This window comes from Delphinapterus leucas, chromosome 13, assembly GCF_059928025.1.
Source record: "Delphinapterus leucas isolate spDelLeu-1000000601 "Yukka" chromosome 13, BTC_Dleu_Yukka2, whole genome shotgun sequence".
Classification (NCBI taxonomy): Eukaryota; Metazoa; Chordata; class Mammalia; order Artiodactyla; family Monodontidae; genus Delphinapterus; species Delphinapterus leucas.
In genome coordinates this window covers 65,104,910-65,120,207 of record NC_143141.1, presented here as the reverse complement: position 1 = coordinate 65,120,207, position 15,298 = coordinate 65,104,910, and the positions used below count along the sequence as shown (strand labels likewise).

General features: G+C 36.8%; 1 protein-coding gene across 12 annotated transcripts in view; it reads right to left on the bottom strand.

Annotated features, from left to right (window-relative positions):
- Window positions 1-473: 473 nt before the first annotated feature.
- STRN (striatin) overlaps window positions 474-15,298 on the bottom strand; it is a 108,042-nt gene continuing 93,217 nt past the window's right edge. For 11 of the 12 annotated variants that reach the window (XM_089923273.1, XM_089923276.1, XM_089923275.1 and 8 more), the window contains 5 exons: window positions 14,971-15,138; window positions 13,166-13,306; window positions 4,995-5,102; window positions 3,817-3,903; window positions 474-3,729 (listed from right to left, as the gene is read on the bottom strand). In XM_089923273.1, the coding sequence (XP_089779399.1) occupies window positions 3,560-3,729; window positions 3,817-3,903; window positions 4,995-5,102; window positions 13,166-13,306; window positions 14,971-15,138 (674 nt within the window). In that variant the 3' untranslated portion in view covers window positions 474-3,559. The remainder of the gene's footprint in view (window positions 3,730-3,816; window positions 3,904-4,994; window positions 5,103-13,165; window positions 13,307-14,970; window positions 15,139-15,298) is intronic. The other variant, XM_089923277.1, reaches the window with a different exon arrangement.

The following is a 15,298-nucleotide window of genomic DNA, read 5'->3' as shown; positions in this document are numbered from 1 at the left end:
ACACTCTCTCTCTCTCTCTCTCTCTCTCTCTCCCTCTCTCTCTCTCTCATACCCCTTCCCCCACAAAGAAACTCAATCCTCATCCTCACTGTAAGGCTGCATTTGTTTTTTTTTTTTTAAAGGCACCTCTCTTTCTCTAGCTATTGCCTTCTTGATGATATCTGTTTTGTCAAAAATCCTGAATGTTCAAGGGAAATAGTTCAGTACTGAGAATGGAATACTTTTCAATTCACATTTGAATAGTCAGGTTTTCTTACATTCAGATTTTAATAAACTAGAATGACAGTCTTTAAAACAAGCATGCTAGCCTATAATGAATATAGTATATACAGTAATTTAAACATTGAGAACTATATATTATACTGCAAAAGCAAACAGCACAACACTCATCATACTCGTCATTACCTGCTGTGTACACTACCTCCAAAAATGAACATACAAAACAGTAAAATGCACCTATGGTTTTTTATATATATATATATATATATATATATATAGTCTATATATATTATATATATTCCTACAATATATATAATATATATTTATAAAATATACATACATTTTAGACATTTTCAAATAAATCTTCATCATTATCTCCCAAAGAAATTTATAGCAAGAATACTGAAGGAATGAAAGTCAGATAAACAAAAAATTTCTCACAAAGTTCGTTATCAGTGATGCAGCTCAATTCCCCCCTTTTAGTCATAACTAAAATGATTATAAAAGCTAAATACTTTGCATAACTAATTATCTGTTTAATGGCAAAAATTGCTTAACTTGTTCAATAGAAAAATACTGAAGGTCATTATATCACTTATGTTAAATACCTGTCTATGGTTCAAGTAGCAAATGAGCTCCATATGACAGCTGAGTTTTGAGAAGGGTGCTGCAAGCTCCCAGAGATGTATCCATAGCATGTGAAGATAAGGCAGGGACCCACATCTCCTGCTGATTTCCATACTATTCCAATACATTTCATACAAAATATTTACAAATGAAGCACTATGACGGCATTTCAGTGACTGTTCAAATCTGGAATTTGTTCATTTTGTCAATTTTCATTGAATTTTTGATAAACTGAGGGAAAATTCAGACACATATATATGCTTCTATCTGGTTGGAAGACAGCTTTGCCTCATTTCTACACTGAGATCATAACAGTGCTAGTGGAGAAGAATCTCTGTTTTTGGGTACAATCTCCAAGAGCACAGCACTGGCTTTCTAAGGAACTTTCAACAGTTCCATCATTTGCACTACAGTCTACATATCTCATGGTTGTTTTCTACTTAGTAACAGAAAAATGCATTTCAACCATGCGGCATAAAACGCAGGTGAAGAGAGTGGCTTGGTTTCGAGAATTCCAGTGACAGAAGGAAAGCAGGCACTGCGGACCTTGGAAAGTAATTAAAGCAATAATTGGTAGAACAATAGCCTGTAGTCATCCATCACAAATCTGCCAATTAAGAGCACCTGACTGGAATTTTCCAGTATCCTTCTACAAATGTTAGGTCAGCAACATCATTTATTTACTTTGTGAACAATCAAAAGAGGAATTCGCCAAACACAATGTGGAATTCTATACCTGCATGGGAATATAAACATTTAACTGGTAGCTCATATCCAGGTCAAATCATTTGAATACACAAAGGAGTCCCTTGAGCCCACTGTGAACCAAAGCACAGATGAAATGACAAGGTAGCTGTGTCAAAATATTAAAGCATATCTGTATATCAAATTAGGCAAATTTAACACAGGTCTTTAAAGAAAACTTGCCTGTATACTACAGAGTTCCAGAGGCAGATAAGCAGAAATTTTAAAGAAAAACTGTTGATTAATATTGACACTATTGTGATAATACTTCTTCAGGGAGTAGATGTACATATTATCAGAAGTGCCACTGTTATGCTAATGGAATACATGGGCATAGGAATGTAGGAATTATATTAAAAGGTTAAAATATTTATGGATATGGACTTTTTTTTTAAGTCTGAGAGCCTATTAAAAATACATTTTGCTGAAAATTTGGGTATTAGTAACTTATTTCTAATTTCCAGATTGGTCTCTGACATTTTGGGCAAATAAGAAAGAGTGTGAGGAGAGGTGAGACAGTTGTAGGGATGAGGTCTATATACTGGGTCCAGACAGTGGGGTCATGGAAATCCCAAGAGTTGACCATATGTGGGTCATAGGTAAGGTGCACTCAGGGAACCCTGGTCCTTCAAGAATGGTTTTCCCCAGAAACAGTATTGATTCACTGCCTACTAAAACATGCTGTGTATTCCAATTAGACACTGGAGGTGGGGTAGGGAGAGGGAAAGAAAGACAGAACCCTTTAGCCAATATTATACACCAAACTATTCCATCCAGATTTCCAAGAGGTTCTTCTTCTTGGAGATATTAATAAGGGAATTCCTGGGGCACAAAACATTTGCTTTATTTAGTACTTCTGCAAAAGCAGCTGCCTGAGGTTAACCATATCCTTTGGACTATTAAAACATAATAATTATGAACTATTTTTGGTAGGTGTCAGATAATTTGAATGTAAGAGACAAAGAAGAAAGAGTAGAGATCATCTGAAGCATGGTTATGTGGGTTTTGATAAATAAGTACTTGCAAATAACTTCCAGCTTTTCAACCACTGCAAGGTAAGATTTCATTGATAGGAAATAATCACTCTGGTACTATAAACATCACATGAATAAAATGAATTTTAAAATTAACAGAAATTATTATAAAGATATGACCTGCTTGCCATTAAAAATAAACAGAATCTTAAACCTGAATAAGTTAAATCTTTTAGTAAAAGCAGACTCTATCAACTATTCTTCATAATGGTGAGTGTTTTTGACAGCTAAACTTTAGAATGGTACCAAATCTATTTTCAAAAATGTAATACAATATAGAAATCTGCTTAAAAACTAAATATTTGTTTAGCATTTCTGAATAATAATATATTTAACATGTTATTGCATTTCTTTTTTTCCCTCTAATAGGTAAAATGTTTTCCCAGGTGCTTTATGAGAACAGTTGAAAGGAGAGCTAAATTAAAAATGCATTTTAACACTGCCTGGTCATTATGCACATAGGGGTTAGTACAGCAGATATGATAAAGATTACTGTTTTGACTACCTAATATGTTTAACAAGATTTCTCAGGGGAGAACTAGGTCTAAATTTCCATTCTTCCTCTACTCATTCCCAGCCATCAACCTTTTTAATTATCCCTTATAATGTGCCCTATTTACTCAATAGGGGCAAGCTAAACCTATGTTCTTCGCTCAGGCCTGCCTAGCGAATTAGAACAACCTCAGAAATAAAAGCTCCTATTTTGGGAAAAATTTTAAAGTTTTCAGGCTCACAGATTCAGCTGAGCTTGCAGCAACCTGAACAAACCTTAGTTTTAGAAAACGAATTGCAAAACTATACTTTAACAAATGTTCTCTGTGCTCCTTCAGCAGAACAAAAGGGCTGGATGGGTTGACTCTTGCCCCGGTCTTCTGTATCTCTTTTGTGCAGCTGATTATTTATAAAGAGCTAGAAGGTGAAGATGATGCATTGTGTCATACAAAGACTTTAGCCAGTGCATCAGCCCCAGCACTGGCTATATAGCATTTGGATGGGTGGAAAGCTACATCATGAATTGATTCTTCAAACTTTTTCCGATGAGCTGTGAACTCTTGGATACACGTCTTACTTTCTAGGTTCCATAAACGTATTGAACAGTCATGACCTATATCAAAAGAAAAGAAATTAAGAGAAAAATTACATTAAATATAAAAATGGTAAGAATAAATAAATAATCCATAGTTGTACTTACTGCCAGACATTAAGTACAGGCCATTTGGATCAACTGCTAAACTTGTAACAGCTTCTAGGTGGGCTACCATCGAGTGGATCAGTTTGCCTTTGGAAAAAGAGATTGTTACTCTTTAGTAATAGTTTACCTTATCCTGAATACAAGCCAGCTTACCTCGCTGTACTGGCTTCGCCAGTCACCCCTCTTTGTGTAGTCTCTACATCAATAGCTTTTCCAACTGCTAAAACAACACATGTCTCCCTCCCTGCTCTGGCCATGATGATAATGAGAAACAAAAGCTCAAATTTCAGATTATATTTTTGTCTTTCACAAATTGGAAGTCATTAATTTGTACACAAATATTCCTTTAAGCCATGTTCATTAACTAAAACTCAGACATTATTTATCACTGACTTTGCATCCTTTAGCTACAGGCAAATTATCTGTTTTGTGGAAGCAGACGAAAATACTGAGACAAAGACAAAGTAACAGAGAGAAAACCTGGCCACAATTTTGGTGGAAACAGTACATAGAAAGAGATTAAAAATGTTAAATTATTCATCACTTGTAGCTAAGCAAAGTTAGCAAAAGTCAACACATTTACAAAGCCAGTAGCAGATACTCAGGTAAATATGGCTGCTAATACAGTGAGTTGTTCTCCCAACCAGCTCTTCATGCATTTCCTTTAGACTAGTGAAATATAAGCTAATAAAAATTGGGAAAGCCTCCATACCTCAGTGCAAATCAGTCAGGACCAAATAATCAGTATTATAATACAGAAAAAATTTAGTCCATGGAAAAACAAATAAAATAAATCAAATGACTCAGGAGCTTGCCGTCTGTAATGATCATACGCCTCTACTTCCAATAAATTTCTACTTTTCCACAATATATTCAAAACAAGAGATCATTTTATTGGTATCTGAATGAATTTTTCATTGTGTTCCTAGTAATAACCTTGGCTCTAGGGCCAAAATATAACACCTATTTACTATTAAATAAACCAAGATGATTCTATATGCTATCGTGAAGACTAGTTCTTAGCAGATTTAGATGGAGTAAAAAGAAACTGATCTGGGAGAGGATTTGTGTTTCAGTGCCTATTCACTGACTATAAAGCCACTGACAGACACCAAAATTACAGCTGGGATTTTTTTTTTTTTTTGCTTTAACAATAATCAATTTAAATAAATTCTTACCTGTATTGTTATCATAGAATTTGATATGCCTGTCTTCATGAGCAGTGATGCTGATGGGAAGAGTGGGATGACTGATGACTCTATTTATTTGGCAGGAAGAGGTGGCTGCTAAAAAGAAAAAATTAAAGAGCAATACAAATTTGTCAAAACTACTATTTCTTCACACAAAAGAGAACTGAATATTCACCTAAGAGATTGGAAAAGTAAATGATATGACTTTAACTTGTCTTTAGTTCATTTATTCTGCAATTGTGTTCATAATTGCAATGTTAGGAAATGAGAATCACCTGAGGAACACTCTACTGACAAATCTAGAAGTACCTGGGAATTAGAATTTCCTTTTCCACCACTTGCTATCAATGGATGCCACCTAGAGCTTAGCCCAGAGCCCACATTTCTCATTTCTCATTCTACAGTGTTCTATGATACGTTTGCTACTTTAATAAAATTCCATCATTACTTCATGTAGATAATTCCCAAACTTAAATCTCAGCTCATTCTAGATACAGAGCTCTTTATCACATGGTTGTCATCTAAAGATAATCATGACAAAGAGAATTTTTAACTCTTTAATCTTCTCTTTCTCATAATAGAAATGGTCATTTAACAGTCTACCATGTTTGGAATCTGAAAATAGCATCCTAATAGTATTTTTTTGCACACTATTTAATTGTGTTCAAAGAGATCTTAATTATACACACAATGAGACAGGCAGGCCACATGTCATTAGGTTCATAACACAGTGAATGAATCAAGGTCCAGAAAACATCTGTGACTTCCCCAAAACCATGGTAACAAAGCTAGTACCTATTCTAATTTCTACCTCTATCCCAACTAGATGACTCATGCAAATCAGGCAACTGCCAAAATCTCTACCTAAACTATCACAAGTTCCTCCTGACAGCCTTTTATGAAGTGGAAATCAATTATTAAGAGCTTAAGTTTAATTAGTGATTTTTGTTACAATACTTTTTACAAGAAAAAAAGGGAAAATCTACACAAAGATAACACTAATTTAAGATATGTCAAAGTTAAAAACTAATTATTATATCATGGTCTTGGGAGAAGGGATGTCCTTATAAAGTACATTATTGGGACAACTGGCAAATTTGAGTGTAAACAATAACAGCATGTGTCAATGTCAAATTTCCTGATTTTGATAATGTAATGTGCTGTCAGAGAATGTCCTTATTCATAGGAATTACATGCTAAAGGATCTAGGGGTATAGGTATATAATAGGTATATAACGTCTCTTAAATGGCTCAGGATTATAAATTATACACATACACAGAGAATGACAAAGTAAATGTGACAAATATGGCAAAATGTTAAAAACTGGTGAATCTGGGTGAAGGTTAACCAAGAATTCTTGTACTGTTTTTGAAACTCTTCTTTGAATAGGTATCATGAAGTTACACTCATAATAGAAAATATAGTGATGCATAGCTAAAAATAGCTCCAATATTAGTCTACTCTATTGGATTTTCATGTGGTACCTAGAAATATGACATCTTAAAAGCTGAAGGTAGTCTTTTTCCAATGCTAATGGCAGGCGGCCACCCAGCCTGTTATCTAAGTGCACAACAAAAAGTCACTTGACCATGTGGAGTAAGCTCTGGGTCAGTTATATTCATTTTAAATGGTCCTAAACAAAGAGTTTAGATTAAAAATTCAGCCTATGGATATTTTTTCCTCCAGAGATAACACACCACTGACCAATATCTGCTGTAAGGTCTAGCAGGAGAATAACAACAAAATACAAATACTTTAAGTAAAGTATCCGATATATTTTGGGAGAGAAGTTTCTGAGGATAGCTTCAATTACTTTGAGATCTAGAAAAGAAGCATGATAGAAATCAGGCAAAAGGAAGTTCTTATTTAGTAATACTTTTTAAGGAAATTTCTCCAGGTGATGGTAAATCAGACAAGTAAAAGTAAGCAAAATACAAAGAACACTAGAAATAAACTGAAGGCCTACTAGCCATCATTCTAACAATGAGTCTAAAAGAATCCTCCAAATATTTATATTCAGCTTATGATCTAAAAATAGTTTACCTTTCCAGTGGGTTCACAAGTACCCAATTACCTGCTTCAACTACCTTTAACTTAATCATAGTCAAATCACCACTGCCATCAATAATAAGAAGAAAGGTAATTTATTCTGATTCTAACAACAAACATCTTTCATCCTGTTAAACTATAGGAAATTCACTTTTACCTTAAAACATGTTTGGTCTGAACTTTAATTTAAAAAAACACCTGCTAAATTCCAGAACACAATAACATAGTCAAATATAAACAGCTAAGGGAGTCACAGTAGAAAGAAATAAATTTGCTTTATATAACTCTAAAGTAATCAAACTGATAACTTAGGAAATGTCAGGACATATTATTATAACTCGAAATAGTTATCACTTATTCCAAGAATGCTGCCTTTGCTCAAAACGTTCTCGGCATTCTTCTTCAGAAAATGCTTCTAGTATCAGGCAAAAAGTCATATGACTTTACAGTTATACACTGTGAGGGAGAAATGGAATTGCCTAGTTTAGCTTATCCATCTCACTCACTGACTTGAGACCTTATTAATTTGTAGCAGTCATTAAAATCAACATTTACGTTGAGAACGTTCAAAGAATTGACCATACTCTCTGAAGGTAATTTGAAAAATGTTCACATCCTTCTTAATTTCATATTGGCTTTTTATTTTATTACAGTAGCTTTAGGTCATATATCTAAGCATGATTTTAAATTTACTAAGAGAGGGCGAAGTCAAGATGGCGTACTAGGAGGACACGGAACTTGCGTCTCCTCACAACTAGGGCACCTACCAGGCACTGGTGGGGTACCACGGACACATAAGGGGACGGGAGGAACCCCCAGCGACCGGGTAGGATGTGGGGCATGGGGGGGAGTAAAGGGGGAGGAGAAGTGGAGGCGGGACGGGACTGGCACCCCTGAGGGATGGATGGGGGAGGGGAAGGGATCCCATGCCGAAGGGAGAAATTGGGGAACCATTGGGAGGGCAGAGGATCTATACAGATTGCCAACAAACACATGAAAAAATGCTCAACATCACTATCATTAGAGAAATGCAAATCAAAACTACAATGAGGTATCACCTCACACTGGTCAGAACGGCCATCATCAAAAAATCTACAGACAATAAATGCTGGAGAGGGTGTGGAGAAAAGGGAACCCTCTTGTACTGTTGGTGGGAATGTAAATCGATACAGCCACTATGGAGAACAGTATGGAGGTTCCTTAAAAAACTAAAAATAGAACTACCATATGACCCAGCAATCCCACTACTGGGCATATACCCAGAGAAAACCATAACTCAAAAAGTGTCAGGTACCACAATGTTTACTGCAGCTCTATTTACAATAGCCAGGACATGGAAGCAACCTAAGTGTCCATCAACAGGTGAATGGAAAAAGAAGATGTGGCACGTATATACAATGGAATATTACTCAGCCATAAAAAGAAACGAAATTGAGTTATTTGTAGTGAGGTGGATGGACCTAGAGTCTGTCATACAGAGTGAAGTAAGTCAGAAAGAGAAAAACAAATACTGTATGCTAACACATATGTATGGATTCTTAAAAAAAAAACTGGTCATGAAGAACCTAGGGGCAGGACAGGAATAAAGACGCAGACCTACTAGAGAATGGACTTGAGGACACGGGGAGGGGGAAGGGTAAGCTGGGACAAAGTGAGAGAGTGGCATGGACATATATACACTACCAAACATAAAATAGATAGCTAGTGGGAAGCAGCCGCATAGCACAGGGAGATCAGCTCGGTGCTTTGTGACCACCTGGTGGGGGGGATAGGGAGGGTGGAAGGGAGACACAAGAGGGAGGGGATATGGGGATGTATGTATACATATAGCTGATTCACTTTTCGATACAGCAGAATCTAACACACCATTTAAAGCAATTATACTCTAATAAAGATATTAAAAAAATAAAAAATACAAGAAAGAAGTTCATAGTCACTGAAAAAAAAAAACTTTATACAGATAATATTCCTCTAGGCTCAGCCCATAATACTGCATTTCCTGTTGCCATGACATCAGTGGTCACTATTACAATCCCCAGGATTCTGTGTAGTGCAGAGAGAGAGAGAGAGAGAGAGAGAGAGAGAGAGAGGGAGGGAGGGAGGGAGGAAGAGGGAGAGAGAGAAAGCCAGAGAAGACAGTAGTTTTTCTTTCTATTTCCCTTCTTTTTCCAATTCTTTCTTTCATCTCAAAGAAACACCAAAAGAAAAGTGCAAGCCAAACAGGCAAGGGAGGCAGGGGAAACTTTTGCCTTTTCTCAATATGTTGGCTAAGGATGCACCAGGCTCCTTGAAGATGTGCCCTGAGTCAAGCTATCTGGACCGGACACTCTTGGTTGCCTAAGCAGGGCACCTGCTTCCCTGCTTCCTCCTTTATAACACAACCCAACCTGGTAAATGGAATAAATGTAGCCAGAGGGCTCAAAGGAAGCTGGTCCATCCCCAGCTCCTGGGGAGAATCCCAATTCCAAGTCTATGCCAAGGATGGTTTTATATGTGTGTGTGTGTGTGTGTGTGTATAGTCCCCCTTGCTGGTGATTGCTTCAGGACCGCAGGCTTGAGCCCATCATCACAGGGCTCTCTCCAGTTGATCGTGACTATTCAAGGGTGGGCTGTGTCCCAAGATGTATCACACAGACAGGAAGGAAAAACTTTAATCGTATGTTTTTCAGGGTGAGGTCGCCTCTCTTGTTGGAAATGAACAAGGGAGCAGGTTGTTCCAGGTATGCTGGCAGCCATGTTGTGACCGCAGGGCAAGTTAGTCTGAGGAAAAAGCCAGCACACAAAGGAGGAAGGCAGCCAGATGAATCAGAGAAATGGAGCTGGAGCTCTGATTGTCTTGTGTCTAGAGGTGGGTGCTTTGCGATGACCTAGAGGGGTGGGATAGGGAGGATGGGAGAGAGGCTCAAGAGGGAGGGGATATGAGGACACGTGTATGCATATGGCTGATTCACTTTGTTGTGCAACAGAAACTAACACGGTATTGTGAAGCAATTATACTCCAATAAAGATCTATTAAAAAAAAGTATTTAGACATTTTAAAAAAATAAAAATAAGCTACAAGGATATATTGTACAACATGAGGAATACAGCCAATATTTTATAATAACTATAAATGGAGTATAACCTTTAAAAATTGTGAATGACAATACTGTACACCTATAACATATAATATTGCACAGCAACTATTCTTTAAAAAAGTAAAATTATGAGAAATGAAAAACAGATTTATTTTATACAGGCCTATCTCATTTTATTGTGCTTTGAAAATATTGTGTTGTTTTAAAAATTGAAGGTCTGTGGCAACCCTGTATTTAGCAAGTCTATTGGTTCCATTTTTTCAATAGAATTTGTTCACTTCATGTCTATGTCACAGTTTGGTGATTCTTACAATATTTCAAACTTTTTCATTATTAATATTTGTTATGGTGATCTGTGGTCCCTGATCTTTGATATTACTAATGTATTTGTTTTGGGGTGCCATGAAGTGCACCCATATAAGACGGTGAACTTGATAAATGTCGTGTGTGTTCTGACTGCTCCACCGACCAGCTGTAACCCCATCTCTCTCCTTCTCCTTGGGCCTTCCTAGTCTCTGATGCACAATATTGAAATTAGGCCAATCAGTAACCCTACAATGACCAAGTGCTCAAATGAAAGGAAGATTTGCACACTTCTCACTTTAAATTAAAAGCCAGGAATGGTTAAGCTTAGCGAGGAAGGCATGTGGAAAGGACAAGCCAAAAGCTAGGCCTCTTGCTCCAGTCAGCCAAAAGTTGTGAATGCAAAGAAAAAGTTCTTGAAGGAAATTGAAAGTGCTATTCCAGTGAACACATGAATGATAAGAAAGCAAAACAGTATGGAGAAAGTCTTAGGGGGCTGGATAGAAAATCAAACCAGCCACAACATTCCCTTAAGCCAGAGCCTAATCCAGAGCAAGGTCCTAACTCTCTTCAATTCTATGAAGGCTGAGAGAGGTTAGGAAGCTGCAGAAGAAAAGTCTGAAGCTAGCAGAGGTTGGTTCATGAGATTTAAGGGAAGAAGTACTGTCTCTGTAACATCAAAGTGCAAAGTGAAGCAGCAAGTGCTGATATAGAAGCTGCAGCAAGTTACTTAGAAGATCCAGCTAAGATAATGAATAAAGGTGGCTACACTAAACAACAGATTTTCAATGTAGATGAAACAGCCTTCTATTGGAAGAAGATGCCACCTAGGACTTTCATAGCTAGAGGGAAGTCATGCCTGGCTTCAAAGCCTCAAAGAACAGGCTGACTCTCTTGTTAGGTGCTAATGCAGCTGGTGACCTGAAGGTGAAGCCAATGTTCATTTACCATCCTGAAGATCCTATGGCCCTTAAGAATTATGCTAAATCTACTCTGCCTGTGCTTCATAAAGGGAAAAACAAAGCCTGGATGACAGCATATCTGTTTACTACATGGTTTACTGAATATTATAAGCCCACTCTTGAGACCTACTGCTCAGAAAAAATGATTCCTTTCAAAATATTACTGTTCACTGACAATGCACCCAGTCACCCAAGAGCTCTAATGAAGATATACAATGAGATTCATGTTTTTTTCATGCCTGCTAACACAACCTCCATTCCACAGCCCATGGATCAAGGAGTAATTTCGACTTTCAAGTCTTATTATTTAAGAAATACATTTCATAAGGCTACAGCTGCCATAGCTAGTAATTTCTCTGATGGATCTGGGCAAAGCCAATTGAAAACCTTCTGGAAAGGATTTACCATTCCAGATGCCATTAAGAACATTTGTGGGGCTTCCCTGGTGGCGCAGTGGTTGAGAGTCCGCCTGCCGATGCAGGGGACGCGGGTTCGTGCCCCGGTCTGGGAGGGTCCCGCGTGCCGCAGAGCAGCTGGGCCCGTGAGCCGTGGCTGCTGGGCCTGTGCGTCCGGAGCCTGTGCTCTGCAACGGGAGAGGCCACAACAGTGAGAGGCCCACGTACCGCAAAAAAAAAAAAAAAAAAAAAAAGAACATTTGTGATTCATGGGAAGAGGTCAAAATGTCAACATAAACAGGAGTATGGAATAGGTTAGTTCCAACCCTCATGGATGACTTTGAGGGGTTCAAGACTTCAGTGAAGGAAGTAACTTCAGGGGTGGTGGAAATAGCACGAGAACTAGAATTAGAAGTGGAGCCTGAAGATGTGACTGAATTGCTGCAATCTCATGATAAAACTTGAATGGATGAGGAGTTGCTTCTTATGAATGAGCAAAGAAAGTGGTTTCTTGAGATAGAATCTACTCCTGGTGAGGCTGCTGTGAAGATTGTTGAAATGACAACAAAGGTTTACATAATTACAAAAATCCTGTTCAAACAGCGGCAGGGTCTGAGAGGATTGATTCCCATTTCAAGAGAAGTTCTACTGTGGGTAGAATGCTATCAAACATCAACGCATGCTACAGAGAAGTTGTTCGTGAAAGGAAGAGTTAGTCAATGCGGCAAACTTCACTGCTGTCTTATTTTAAGAAATTACCACAGTCACGCAACCTTCAGCAACCACCCTGATCAGTCAGCAGCCATCAACATCATGGCGAGACCCTCCCCCAGCAAAAAGATTGAGACTCACTGAAGGCTCAGATGGTGGTTAGCATTTTTCAGCAATAAAGTACTTTTAAATTAAGATATGTACACACTTAACAGTCTGTACTATAGTGTAAACATAACTCTTATACGCACTGGGAAAGCAAAAACTTCATGTGGCTCACTCTGTTGCAATATGTGCTTTATTTCGAAGGTCTGAAACTGAACCCGCAAAAACTCCAAGATATGCCTGTATTCAGAATAAATATTATTGTCTTCAAATAGAATTGAAAACTAAGCGTTTGGTATAAAATTAAACTTGACTTCTCTTTAGAAAAGCTCAAATGCTACTTCAAACAGTATAGTTATACATGTGAATAAACTTAACCTAAAGACTTAAAATCAACTGTAAATCATTATATCCTTCTAATAACTGTGTTATATGATTCTGAGGCAGAACACTTTATAATGACAAGTGTTTTTCATAGTTGACTCTAGTAGTTATAATTCTGATAACGTTTAAAAAATTGATCCAAACACAGACTACTTAAAATTGGTATACATACTTGAATCTAGGTTGGATTCTAAAGTGAGAATGCGTTGTTGTGTTTCCATGTTAAAGATGCTTGTGTATCCTTTGCTGAATGATGCTACCATATGGCTCGGGTCACTGCTCACTAGATCCACAGAGGCAGGGATTCCCAATTCTAAGAGTCAGAACATATTCGAAGACAATGGTAGTTAGAGGGTCTACTTCACAATGTGCTTAGAATATAGCAAAACAAACGGTGGTATAAGAAGTAAATAAGGCTCAACATTAGAATAAGAATTAGCTCATAGTCATTCAGCGCAGATTGTTTCTTTCATTACTCTTAGTCCTAGTCTATTTTATCATCCTTACTTGTTTATCGCATCTTCTACCAGTCACTCACAGCTACTGTATTCATTGAATCCAAGCCTTTATTTAGAAATAAATGGAAAACATATGGACTACAAGTTTTTCTGCTTCCACCTCAAATCAACCTGGGGTTTGGAGGGGCATCACAGGAATTCTTCATTTTAAAAGCCCATCTCTTAATAGGAATTCTAACTCTCTAAAAGTATGGAATTTAAGAAGTAAAAACTCAAATTGTTATTTATTGGTAGAGTTATGCAAATATCAAATGCAGGCAACTCATCAAAACCTAGGCACAAGTTATGGCAGCTCAAGAATAAAGAAGGTATTTTTATTTATCATCTAGAATAGGGTAAAACTTGGAACTTATTTATAAACATAAAAAAATATAATTCTATGTATATGTGAATATAATCTGATTTTTAAAATCTGGTTCAAAATCTAAGTAAGCTAACAGTTCAAAAATGTGTATCTTCCAGAAGGTACATTAATGGCCAATGAGCACACAAAAAAGGTGCTCAGAATAATTAGCCACCAAGGAAATACAAATTAAAATCACAATGAAATACTGCTACACACCCACCAAAATGGCTAAAATTAAATATATCCTCAACACCAAATGTTTGTAATTAAGGATGTAGAGCAGCTGGAATTCTCACACGGTGCAGTCAGTGGTGTAACATGGAACAACTACTTTCAAAGAAAGTCTGGCAATTTCACATAAAGTTAAAACACACAATTCTAATTCTAAAGCCCAGAAATTCTATTTCCAGGTCTTTACCTTCCTGTGATTAAAAAAAAAAAAAAAAAAAAATTCACAGCAGCTTTGTTCATAATAGGAAAAAATGGAAACAACCCAAATGTTCATGAAGAGGTAAATGATAAACACAGTGGTTTAAGGAAATACTTACTACTAAACAATAAAAATAAATTATTAATGCTTATTACCACATGGATGAATCACAAGAACACTACAGTGAGAGTAAACGTCAGATACAAAAAGAGTGCACGTTGTATGATTTCATTTATGTGAAGTTTTAGAATAGACAAAACTAATTTATAATGAAAGAAATCACAACAGTGGGTACCGCTGGTTAGGAATGGGGAAGGTGGATGACTGGGAAGAACACAAAGAAACTTTAGGGCAGTGAAGGAAATGTTCTATCTTGATAGGTGCAAGAGTTTTATGTATTTGTCAAACTCATGAAAATGTACCCTTGATATCTGTTTTTTACTGTACAGAAATCATATCTCAATTTTTAAAAATTCAAAAAAGGCATGGTATTTCACCAAATAGTATGCTTTTTAAACTTATACATACTAAGTTGGAAATTCAAACAAATATATTTTTACTGCTTAAAAACAACCTTCAAATTAAATTTAAACAGTAAGAGTTTGTAGAATCATTTATTTATTTGTTCTTTTTACAATAATTTTATAAAACACTGAGTAAAATAAGAGAAAAAAAGTATGTACCTTGATTATCATTAAATACACTCAGGGCTGGAGCAGCCTCGGTTGTATTCCATAGACGGAGAGTGCCATCTGCTGAACAGGACAACAAACGCTGGTGCGCTGCGCTGTAAGCCAAACCCCAGACTGCATCGGTGTGGCCTAGGAGAGGGCCTCTTAAAACAGAAGGATCTATAAGAACAGCAAGAATGCAGGGAAAAAAGCACAAATCATAAAGGTACTTAGATTCCAAAGGAAAGTAAAATATACAAAACAAAAAGTATAAAATACACCTCCTAGTTTCTATTTTTCTTCTGAAATGTGGCAAAAACAGGCTTGGAAACGTGCAAAT